At 46.6% G+C, this 12,412-nt stretch overlaps 1 protein-coding gene across 1 annotated transcript; it reads left to right on the plus strand.

The window, feature by feature from the left end:
• The first annotated feature begins 1,283 nt into the window (after positions 1-1,283).
• On the plus strand, positions 1,284-12,155 carry IGFBP1 (insulin like growth factor binding protein 1). The gene is made up of 4 exons (XM_077303671.1): positions 1,284-1,714; positions 4,678-4,814; positions 8,699-8,827; positions 9,556-12,155. The coding sequence occupies exons 1-4, from the start codon at positions 1,375-1,377 to the stop codon at positions 9,682-9,684; spliced, it is 735 nt and encodes a 244-aa protein (XP_077159786.1). The 5' UTR covers positions 1,284-1,374; the 3' UTR covers positions 9,685-12,155.
• The last annotated feature ends 257 nt before the right edge of the window (positions 12,156-12,412 follow it).

The raw sequence follows: 12,412 nt of genomic DNA on the forward strand, positions 1-12,412 counted from the left end.
GTTGTGAGAGGAAAACACAAGAAGGAAGAAGCAGCATGTCCCCAGGAGCGCCTGGGATGAAAAATGCAGTAAGTAAATAGGTAGTGCTGCTTTTGAAAAGCTTTTTCTAGTCTCTTTCTTATTCATCCTGCGGAGATTGTCTGCTATAATAATGCTATCTATTCTTTTAAATGGTTGCTTTATCATATGGACACTGCACTGGGAGGTGATTTCTTTCCTGAGAAGGTCTTTCCTCAGCTTGAATGTGAGCAGGTGTACTCAGAAGGACTTCCATGGGACTTAATCCTGGATAAGGGGGAACAAGAGTGATTTCTGGAGGCTGCAGTGGTAACTTATGAATCCTACAAGTTTCTCAGGTTGCCCTGGCTGCCAACAGGAGGTGGGGTTGCCACCTCCAGGCTGGGCAACCCCTGAAGATTTGAAGGTGAGGCCTGAGGAGGACAGGGGCTTTGCTGGGTACAAGATCCTAGAGCCCACCCTCCAACATACCCATGTTCTCCACGGGAACTGATCTGTGCAGTCTGGAGTTGAGCTGTGTTTCTGGGGGATCCCCAGGTCCCACCTGGAGGCTGACGTTCTTACATGACAGCATGGGGGGCATGAGAAGGTGTCCTTCTTGCCTTGGGAGTTGGGTGCATGACCCTACCCCCCCCCCCCCGGTGCTACCAAGGGGGCTCGCAGCTGGAGTGGTGTTTTCCCACGAGGACATCCACAGGAAACCACCCGGAACAATCTTTTCGAGTGGACTGTTGACATTTGGCTTCTACATGCTGTGAGTCCAGGAATTACAGGATCCGATTACCCTCTGAGGGCCTCACTCCTGGCATGTCATTGTCCCAATAACCTCCAGCCACATGACACACACAAAAAAAAACCCTTAAAAAATAACAGCAGGGAGGGCGGTGGAAGGGGTACAAACATTGCTTTCCTAAGGATGAGTCAGCCTCTGAGGTTTCTGAAGGGGTCCTTCCCTCCCTCCCTCTCTCCCTCCCTCCCTCCCTCCCTCCCTCTTCTTAATGAAATATTTTATGGGCTCTCACAAGAGGGACGGGCTTTTCAGGGAAGGGGGAACCCCCCCCCCTCCTGGAGACACAGTCAAAAGGTTAAGAGAGAATGGGAGCATGATGTATGTATTTCATCATTAAAGGGGGGGGGTGAGCTGGGGGGAGGGATGTGGTCTGCCAATGAGATGACACTGCTCTGCCCCTCTGAGTTCATAGTTAACTGGGGGAGGGGGGTTTAAAGATTAATGGACCGGCCAGAAACTGTATAAATGTGCCATATTTGAAAACACAGGGCATGCTGAACGTGAGTCGACGGCCCAGTGCTCCTCTCCAAGCTTAGCCTTCTCCTGCTTGGGGGTTCTGCTTAGCCATGCGATCTCCAGGTCTGCTTTGGGAGGTGCTCTTCTTCCTCCTCTGCCACGGCTTCCCCCTGGGCGCCTCTAGACGTTCCATCAAGTGTGCCCCGTGCACCGAAGAGAGCTTCGCCCTGTGCCCACCAGAGCCGGGTGACTGCCCTGAACTGGCTTATGGGCCGGGCTGCAGCTGCTGCCGCATCTGTGCCCTCCGGGCAGGGGAGGCCTGTGGCGTGTACACAGCACGGTGTGGTCAGGGGCTCTACTGCCACGTGCCTCTGCAGGGACCCAATGCACTTCAAATCCTCTTTCGTGGGCAGGGCACTTGTCACGTCGATGACCGGACGGAAATGTCAGGTAAATCCCATGCTGTGGCGCGTTGCAGGTCCTTTCCAAGGCCCTCACCTGTGGGGCATGAGTTCGAGACCTGCCACAAAAGCTGGTCTCTCATGGCATGTGTGCTACGGAGCCACAGGGGAGGCTCAGATTTCCAACAGTTTAGGAGGCTATTGGGTTGTCACACACATGCAGAAATTAGCAGGTTCAGTCTCTGAGGGCTGCAAGGCTGTTCATGTGAGACCTTGGTCAGACTATCCAGCTGACTCAGAAGAAGGCAACCCCCCTCCCCCCAAGATATTTCCCCAGTAAAATGCTGCCTCTGCAGCTGAACAAAATAATATTTGCATGTGATAATTAGGGCAATTAAAATCCTGGTGGCTGCTTTTGAATTAAACAACGCAAAACTGACCTGCTCTTGTGACAGCCCAGAATGTGCCTGTCTTTCTACTCTTCATTTCTGCAAGTCAGGCTGCTGTTCAAGGGGGCACATTTGTTTTTAAAGTATCAAACCTACCGGGGAAGGAAGAAATCATCTGTAAGTTAGGGAACTGATGCCAGCCAAGCTTAGTTGCTTTCTGCCTCTAGTCCCATGCTATATTGGAGACGTAGCTCAGTTCTTGTGCATAAAGCCGGGAAAGTCAGGAAGCTGCCAGTTGAGGCACGGTGGCTCATGAGCAGTTCTGGGACCCTTTAAAGCATGCCACTTGTTTAAGCTCTTGACTCCTCATCCAGTGTTTGAGCATTATGCTGATCAGCAAGGCAGCGATTTCTGTCACTTCCGTAGTCAGCCGCATGGCTTTCAGGTCATGGTGGAACTTGGGGTCACTGCAAACCTCTGTTCCTTGTGCACTGTTGACCTATGGTTTGCATGCCACATCAACTCCCATTCATGCAAACCTATTTTGTAAACAGTTACCTCTGGAATAAGGGAGGGAGGCCATGTAACGAAGGGGAACGGGGTCAAGATTCTATGATTCGATGATTCTAAGAGGTGTTGTTTTTTTTGTATTTGGAAGCTCCTCAGTCAAGCGTCACTTAGAAAACCCCTCTGAGCTCTTTCAGATCGCTGGTATTTCTTTTGAGCAACTGCTCCTTGGTTGATATCCTTTAATAAGCCCTTGGTCATTATTGCTGCTGGTCAGAGGATTTTGCACCGACAGAACAGGCATTCAGTGATGAGGAAAGGCGTGCTCTGAAATTTACACCCGTTAGTTTTGTGGATAGAATCATAGAGTTGGAAGGGGCTATACAGGCCATCTAGTCCAACCTCCTGCTCAATGCAGGATCAGCCCAAAGCATCCTAAAACACCCAAGAAAAGGGTGTATCCAACCTTTGCTTGAAGACTGCCAGTGAGGGGGAGCTCACCACCTCCTTAGGCAGCCTATTCCACTGCTGAACTACTCTGACTGTGAAAATTTTTTTCCTGATATCTAGCCTATATCGTTGTACTTGTAGTTTAAACCCATTACTGCGTGTCCTTTCCTCTGCAGCCAACGGGAATAGCTTCCTGCCCTCCTCCAAATGACAACCTTTCAAATACTTAAAGATGGATGGAGCATTTTGTCTAAGATGACAGGCTCTGCAACATTTTACCATCTTTTTATCACTTTCTTCACTTCTGTTAATCCTCCTAGGCAGGGAAAAGGAGTCGTTTCAGTCAAATGAAGTTGGTAGCCGTGTCCTCTGGCCACTGGCAGGAGATGGAGGGGTAGGGTGGCCAGATCCAGGGTGGGAAATTACTGGGAATTTTGGGATGGAGCCTGGGGAGGATAGGGACCTCAGTGGGGCACAAAGCCATAGAGGCCAAAGCATCTGCTTTCTCCAGGGCAGGGGTAGTCAAACTGCGGGCCTCCAGATGTCCATGGACTACAATTCCCAGGAGCCCCTGCCAGCATTCGCTGGGTGATCAACCCCTTCTGATATCATCTGTTTTTTGAAATCAGCTTGATTTTAGACCAGCCCAATGGTTCCCAGTGTGGCGAATGAGTTTGGTTGTTCATTATTACCACCACCCGCAATATCGTAGAGTTTTAGAGTTGTATTTTAACGGGGGGGGGGGGGAGTTGCTTTATACTGTCGACATTGTTGTTTTATGGACTGGATTTGTATTTTACATACCTGTAAACCGCCACGAGCCAGTTCACTGAGAGCGGCGGTTATATAAATCCAAATATCAAATAAATAAATAAATTATTGGCAGCTATAAGGACTAGAAATGTGTGTGGTTGTTTTAAAAATAGAAAAAAATAATGTCTTAGAATTCTGAGTGCACTCAGGTTTGCCAGCTCTCAAATGGGGAATTCCTGGAGATTTGGGTTGGGAGCGATTTGGGGAGAAGGGGATGTCCATGGGGTACAGCCCCATAGAATCCATCCTTCATCAAAAGCTAAATTTCCCCCAGAACAAGAAGCTTTGGTTCTTATATACCGCTTTTCCCTAACTGAAGGAGGCTCACAGCAGCTTCCAATCACCTTCCCTTCCTCTCCCCACAACAGACACCCTGTGAGGCGGGTGAGGCTGAGAGAGTCCTGATATCACTGCTCGGTCAGAACAGTTTTATCAGTGCCATGGTGAGCCCAAGGTCACCCAGATGGCTGCATGTGGGGGAGTGCAGAATCGAACCTGGCATGCCAGATTAGAAGTCCGCACTCCTAACCACTACACCAAACTGGAGGGAATTATTTCTGTTGTCTGGAGAGCCATTATCGTTCTGGGCAATCTAGAGGCAGGCAAATCTACTACTTCCTTAACATTACAGCCTTCTCCAAACTCTCCCTGGAAAGGTGACATTCTCACTGGTGGGAGGGAAGGTTCTTCTTGGGCTCACTTCATAGTGGTTCTTTCCTGGAGTTTAGGGGAGCTCCGCAGCTCAGTTCTACATTTTGTCTGCTCAAAGCTTCAAAATTTTGCTCTTTTTGTCTCCGATTAAAGAATGGACATGAATGGTCTCTGCGAAACTTTCTCCTCTGTTCCCCTTTAGTCCCTGAAGTATCAGAGGATGTGACCTCCCCATACTACTGGCTGAGGGTTCGTGGTGACCAGGATGAGTCACTCCCGTTGGATGCCGTCAAAACCCACCCAAGGAAGCGCTCGGAAACGAGAAGTCGGAAAGGACTGGTGAGTCCCCCAGCCTCCATCACCAGTGGCCTTCTTTTGGCATAGATCAGGGGTAGTCAAACTGCGGCCCTCCAGATGTCCATGGACTACAATTCCCATGAGCCCCTGCCAGCGAATGCTGGCAGGGGGCTCCTGGGAATTGTAGTCCATGGACATCTGGAGGGCCGCAGTTTGACTACCCCTGGCATAGATACTCCTCTGAACTTGAATGGGTAGAATTTGGATAGTGGGTATTTTGTATGTTTGTTTAATTCCTAGCCCTCCCCCTGCACAGCAGGTCTGAGGAAGCTTACAACAACAACAAAAATCATACGGATCATAAAACATAATCCTAAAAGCAGTACATAGATCAGTTGTAGCTTTCGAGAACAGGTAGGAATAAGAGGTCTACCAATTATTTATTGAGTTATCTATTTATTTATTTATTATTTATTTATTTAGATTTCTATACTGCCCATTTCTTCGCAGCTCTGGGCGGTTTACACTGAACATTGTAGAACTTTCATGGAACATTATACAGGCTGTAACATCAAAACAACTTTCATAAAGCATCAAAAAGATTATAATACCACATTTATAATATAAATAACAATTAACAGTAACATTGGGAGGTTAATGCCTTCATTCATGGGGGAGGGGGTCTGGGGGGACCAGCAGGTGTTCTAAGACGGTCGGCCTCAAGCGAATGCCTGGTGGAGGAGCTCCCTCTTGCAGGCCCTGCGGAACTGTGGAAGTTCGGGCAGGGCTCTGATCTCTTCAAGGACTTGTTTCCCTTAATTAAGACAGCTGTTTCCAGTTCTAATTTCCCCCAGTAGAGAAGGGGAGAGGATGGGCAGGGGGCCTATTTCGATGCTATATTCCTTGTTTTGGCATCAACCATATGCCTGTTTTCTACCCTACCCTTTCCCCACCAAATCTCCCCCCTTCTCAGCATTCATTCAATGGTCCAACTTATTTTGCCCCTTCTGGAGCAATTTTTAGTCAATAAGGGGCTTCCCCCATTTCTGCATTTGGGATAATTTACAAAGGCATATTTTTTCTGCATACTGAGAATCTTTCAAGTATGAAGACCCCCAGAAAAAATTGATCTGGTTTTGGTAGCTTTCATCACCCATGGAGAGGTGAAGCCATTGTAGAAAATTGTACTACTACTACTGCCTGTATTACTACCAATAGAGTTAATAGTAGCAGTCGTACAGTTTATACTACTGTTTGGATCCTCTGGGAATGATGAAAGCTAAAGAAGCCAGATCAGGGTGGTGGTGGTAGTAGAATTAGTAGTAGCAGTAGTAGTAGCAGTGGTGGTAGTCTGGATGTTGGTGCTCCTACTATAAAAGATCCACAAAGAGAACGCAAACTGACTAGAAGGCTTTACAATAAAGTCTTGTATCAATATCCTGTCTTCTTTTTTTAGTAGTAGTACAAATGGAGCCAGAACAATCCCCAGGGCCACGCCTGGGGACAACTCTTTCTCAGTGGTTGGCCTACAAAATATAAAATCTGACTATTACACAAACTATTGCAAATATGTTTCAAACAAAGTGTTGTGATATTAGTATGCTGCATACCTTAAACTACGTCTTGCAGAATATAATGAGGCTCTTATATATCCAATCTTAATATAACCTAAAGAGATCCTACAAGTTAAATAAGTTAATACAATTCCATTTCAATAATTGACATGGAAAAATATAAATATCCTTATCCATGTTTCCTCTATATATTTATGAAACAGCCTGGGGGATGGAACGGTCCAGAGTGTCTTAGTTGGAATAGGGCCTGATTGGCCCTGCCCCTACAGCTCCCTCCCTCCCTCCCTGGATGCTAGCCACGTTCCTCTCAGATGTGCCAGAGACTGAGAGACTCAAAGAGCCCTGCCAGACCGAACATGAGCCCTTATTCCCTCCTATTGCTCCTGCTATGAGGAAGGCAGAGAGAGCTTCCCCAAGCTGCTGACCAGTCCTGCTTACTTAAAAGAACGAACCCTAATTACCTGCTATGGCTCCTGCTGCCATGGAGAGAGAGACAGAGATGCCCCTGCTGCGACAGAGACAGAGACAGAGACAGACAGAGACAGAGACAGAGACAGAGACAGAGAGCTGCCCCAAACTGCACACCAGCCCTACAAACCAGCCCTGATGTGAGGCACGCCAAGAGTCACGAAGCGAGAGGGAAGAGAGACAGAGAGAGAGAGAGAGAAAGATCTGCAACTCCCGGTGTCCCCTGGGTCCTGGTTGCAATGGGCAACTAAGATTTCTTAGTTAGTCATTTTGTTTGAAACATCTTCGCATTATAGTTTGCCCAATTGTCATATATAATATTTTGTATATGCAGCCACTGAGGAAGAATTGTCTCTGAATACGAGCGTGGCACTGGGGCTCATTCTGGCTCTGTTTGTACTACTAAAAAAAGAACATAGAATATTGATACAAGACTTTATTGTAGAGCTGTCCTCTTTGTAGATTTCCTTGGTTCATTGGTCTTCCTTGGTACATACTACAAAAGTTGACAGCAGGCTGACATGACCAGGAACTTAGCTGAAAATACCACTTGAGGGCACCAAAGAACAGAAGATGAACAAACTAACCAGATCGTGAGAAACCCCATCAAAATACGTCTTGTTTAGAAATCTAATAAATCTTTTTACCTTAAGGATGCTTTCTCTCTCAGCGGATTCTCTGAGGGAGTTAACTATTTCCAGTTTCGCTTGTTAAGAGTCTATGCATATTCCCTCTTTGGGAAGACTCACTGAATTCAATGAATTTACTTCCAATCAAATCTGCATTCGTTATTAATGTTTTCAAATTGCAAATTAGAAGCATTACTGAACAAGGGTAATATGGGATCACAGCCATGCAACCTGCAGGAATCCCCTTCATATGGATGCCATGTCCTGGGGAAAGGAATGTGTTTTAAGCATCTGCATATATTTATGCAGATTTATGGTATTGGAGACGAATGCCATGGACAGCCAAAGTTACAAACTATTGACAAGAGAGAAACATAATCTATTCAGTGGCTTAATAAAGCTTGAAAAGATAAAGAGTCTCTTATGTTATTTATTCAGGCTTCAACTCTGCCAGACCGGTCTCTAGATTTGTTTTCCGTTTTCAATCTTTCGTCAGTGGCAGTGAGTCCGTCCTTGTTAATATTTGAGTATAATTAGGCAAACGCTCCTGTATCATGGAGAGTCAAGGCTGTGAGCTGTGAGATCAAGAGCTCACAGCCTTGACTCTTCATGATACAGGAGCGTTTGCCTAATTATACTCAAATATTAACAAGGACGGACTCACTGCCACTGACGAAAGATTGAAAACGGAAAACAAATCTAGAGACCGTTCTGGCAGAGTCGAAGCCTGAATAAATAACATAAGAGACTCTTTATCTTTTCAAGCTTTATTAAGCCACTGGATAGATTCTGTTTCTCTCTTGTCACTAATTTGGAATCGTCCATTTTTTCCGTACAAAGTTACAAACTATGTCATTAGAAGGGAAGATATTACGGCTAAAGTTCACTTTTTGGACACATCATGCGATCAAACTCTAGAAAAATCATTAATGCGTGGCATGGTCAGCAGCAAAAGGAAACGTGGTAGCCAAAGGATCTGCTGGCTCGACACGATCAAAGCCGATACAGGGATGACCATGAACCAACTAAAAGAATCAGTCAGAGACAGGGGTGTGTGGTGGAGACTTTCCTATAGAATCACCGAGGTTCGGACACAACTGAACGGATGACATCATCATCATCATATATTTACCATCTATTGAGTTAGCATTTGCTCCCATTTCCTTCACTAATGACCCACGCCAATTCTTATATTTAGTTATTAAATTTTGAATATGAGACTGCCCTAGTCACAGTTTGCATCCTGGTCTTTCAGAAACCTTGCAAACAGGAACTCTTCACCTCTGTCAACAAGATAGCTGTAGACACACAAAGAACCGAAGGCGGGCTCAACAGAATCTATTTACCCAACTGCAATAAGAATGGATTTTACAAGAGCAAGCAGGTAAGCACAATCCTGGTGTGTAGGAATCCATCTCTTCATGCTGCGGACCTCAATTTCCCCATAAAGAGAGCTATGCACCTCCCCAGGTTGTCTGTCAGAAAGCCATCTTCTTTAGAGAACAAAACAAAAAACGCAGTGTCTCTTGGCTTTCACGGTTAGTTATTTATCTGTTAATTTATTACATTTCTAGACCATCCCATGGGGGGGGGGGTACACAACATTCATGAGTACCATAACACACCGAAAATCATAAAGTCAATTAAAATACTTAACAAACCAGTATTAATTGCTATATCTATGAGCTCGTTCTTAGAGACTTGGTCGGTAAGGGGTCGGTCTCCAGAACTGAACCCCATCTGCTCCTTAAAGACAGTGCGGGAGAAGACTGTTCATTAGTGCAACGACTTCTACAGTTGCAGCACGAGGAGGCCCATTGATGTTTTATCTTTTATTTGTCCAGACTGGCCTCAACCATAAGCCTGACGAGCTGGGTTTGATTCACATGCAGCCAATTGGGTGACCTTGGGCCAGTCACAGTCCTGTTAGTGCGGTTCTCACAGAGCAGTCCTGTCAGAGCTCTCTCAACCCCACCTACTTCACAGGGTGTCTGTTGTGGGCAGAGGAAGGGAAGGTGACTGGAAGCTGCTTTGAGAAGCCTTCGGGTAGTGAGAAATGAGGTATAAAAACTGATTCTTCTTCTAAACCAGTATCCCTTACCATTTTCCTAGTGTGAAACCTCACTGGATGGAACCCCTGCTGAATGTTGGTGTGTTGACCCCTATGGGTGGATGATGCCTGGATCCACCATGGTGTTCGGTGACCCAGGCTGTGAACAATACCTGAACATGGAAGAATAAGACCTAACGTGCTGCTGATTTTTTTTCACAAGTAGACTCCACATCTGTCGCACACTCTAGAGCCAATCCATTAAACGTGCAATTGGCCAACCTCCACGCCACCCCAAATCTCACACTTGCTTACTTAGAAGTGTAATATCTCACAGATCCTAGTGGGGGCTTACTCCAAGGAAATGTGCATGGATTTGCAACTTTGGGGCCATAGAGTTGCGGTTAGTTGGGAAGATCTGAGAAATTGTGGTCTGCTTGCATCAGCACAGTTTGGCACAACAATTTGGGGTCACCAAACTGGCCCTCAACACCTCCAAATGTCTACAGGCTGCTTTTATATTCTCCCTTGTTGCCTGGTCTACGACTGTGCAATTATTTATTGTCCATGTTTATTTTATTTTTGTCTGTGTTCTTATTAACTTATGTATCTGTATCCTTAAACACTTCAGAACGATGCTTGTAAATATGTTAATGTTATTTCTCTTGAAAGATGCGCTTCTAAAATTTTTGCAGAGCACCCTATATATAACCATTAGCTTCAAAGCCCGTTCCTAAGAACGGGCCGTGAAAGGGTCCCCTCCCCTGGCCCCTGGCCAGGCAGCTTAAGCTGGCCTTGGGCGGCAGCTCTCAGCCAGATCAAGTGAGGTGGGTGGAGGCTGGGCACCTAGTTAGCAGGGCCGGGACAGAGCTCCCTAGCAGTCAGCTAGTCAGCTCCTTATTAGTCCATAACGAGCAGTCAGCAGGCCGGGAAGCCCTTATCAGCAGGCCCAGCCTAGCAGGCCAAGAGGCCTTCATTAGGAGGCCCTCTACCACAATCCTCCACCACAATCCTCTCCCCTTACCTGCTGCTGGCTCCGAGGTGGCTGAGAGCAAAGAAGCTAAAGTCCAGGGATGGAGGGCGGGAGCTGCAGGGGCAGGGCCAATAAGGGTGCAGCCAGCTGCACCCTGATTGGCCCTATTCCAACTTGGACAGCCGGACACGTCCCACCCCCTAGGCTGTTTCATAAATATATAGAGGAACAACAATGGATAAGGATTATCAAGAGAGAGAGAAATGTCTATTTATATTGCTTGGGAAAACTTACTTAGAGTGAGAGTGTGAGAAAGGGAGCAGGGTTCATTCTTATTTAAAGGTCTGTCTTGTTTGGATCCCATGCAGCTGCTGTATCTGATGCTGAATTTCACTTTTTGTTTTGATGGCCAGAAGTTCCCGGTCTGGTGGGACATGTCCCCTTCATATGCATGCTCTAGAGCAGGGTGGCCAAACTGTGGCTGTCCAGATGCCCATGAACTACAGTGGCCATGGACTACAATTCCCATGAGTCTCTGACAGCATGCATTGTACTCCATGGACATTTAGACAGCCACAGTTGGGCCACCCATGCCCTTGAGTTATTAATTCTGGGGGAACGATTCCTCAGCAATCCCCAACGTGCCCACCAGCCAGAGTGTCCACCCAGCTGTTTCTACGTGTTTCTTAAGGCACAGAGATAGGTCTGCCAAAGCCCTGGGGCTTGGAGATCTCCCAGAATTTCAGCTAATCTCCAGGATGGCATAGTGGTTAAAGACCAGCAAACTCTAATTTGGATTGTAAACTAAACATGAGAAGGCAGTGTGATGCAGCGGTAAAAAAGGCAAATGCCATTTTGGGCTGTATCAACAGAGGCATCACATCAAAATCACAAGATGTCATAGTCCCATTGTATATGGCACTAGTCAGACCACACTTGGGGTACTGTGTGCAGTTCTGGAGGCCTCACTTCAAGAAGGACATAGATAAAATTGAAAGGGTACAGAGGAGAATGACAAGGATGATCTGGGGCCAAGGGACCAAGCCCTATGAAGATAGGTTGAGGGACTTGGGAATGTTCAGCCTGGAGAAAAGGAGGTTGAAAGGGGACATGATAGCCCTCTTTAAGTATTTGAAAGGTTGTAATTTGGAGTAGGGCAGGATGCTGTTCCCATTGGCTGCAGAGGAAAGGACGTGCAGTAATGGGTTTAAACTACAAGTACAACAATATAGGCTAGAAATCAGGAAAAAAAATTCACAGAGCAGTTCAGCAGTGGACTAGGCTGCCTAAGGAGGTGGTGAGCTCCCCCTCACTGGCAGTCTTCAAGCAAAGGTTGGATACACACCTTTCTTGGATGCTTTAGGATGCTTATGGCTGATCCTGCGTTGAGCAGGGGGTTGGACTAGATGGCCTGTATGGCCCCTTCCAATTCTATGATTCTATAACTGGGTTTAATTCCCTGTTCCTCCTCCACACGCATCCAGCTGGGTGACCTTGGGCCAGCTCTCTCAGCCCCACCTACCTACCAGGGTTTCTGTTGTGGGGAGAGGAAGGGGAAAGTATTTGTAAGCTGCTGTGGGACTTCTTCAGGTAGTGAAAAGCAGGATATAAAAGGAAGTGTGGGAATTGAATTGTCGCATAAGATGTATGTGAAAATATCAAAGATTAAAACTATTTATTTCAACAAAATGTTTTCACTTCTACTAGTATCCTCTGACCCTTGCTGTGAATCCAGCTGACCCACCTTTTACCCTAACACCCCCTCCCCACACAGTTTTCTCCTGGAGCTGTTGGAGGAGGTACAACCAATTGCTACAGATGTTTTGGTGCTCAACTCTTCTCACTGGCTGTTTATGCACTGGGGACTTCACTGCCCCAGCTCCCGTGCAGGAGCACAAATCCAGGCCGGATGAGGTGCACCAGGCCAAATGCTCCCCCGTGTGGTT

Source organism: Paroedura picta, chromosome 11, assembly GCF_049243985.1.
Source record: "Paroedura picta isolate Pp20150507F chromosome 11, Ppicta_v3.0, whole genome shotgun sequence".
Taxonomy (NCBI): domain Eukaryota; kingdom Metazoa; phylum Chordata; class Lepidosauria; order Squamata; family Gekkonidae; genus Paroedura; species Paroedura picta.

Bases quoted from the DNA above. Each gene is read 5' to 3' on its own strand.
- IGFBP1 (XM_077303671.1), top strand. From the start codon at position 1,375: ATGCGATCTCCAGGTCTGCTTTGGGAGGTGCTCTTCTTCCTCCTCTGC. The intron at 1,715-4,677 runs GTAAATCCCATG...GTTCCCCTTTAG, and splicing joins TGACCGGACGGAAATGTCAG to TCCCTGAAGTATCAGAGGAT. The intron at 4,815-8,698 runs GTGAGTCCCCCA...CTGGTCTTTCAG, and splicing joins CGAGAAGTCGGAAAGGACTG to AAACCTTGCAAACAGGAACT.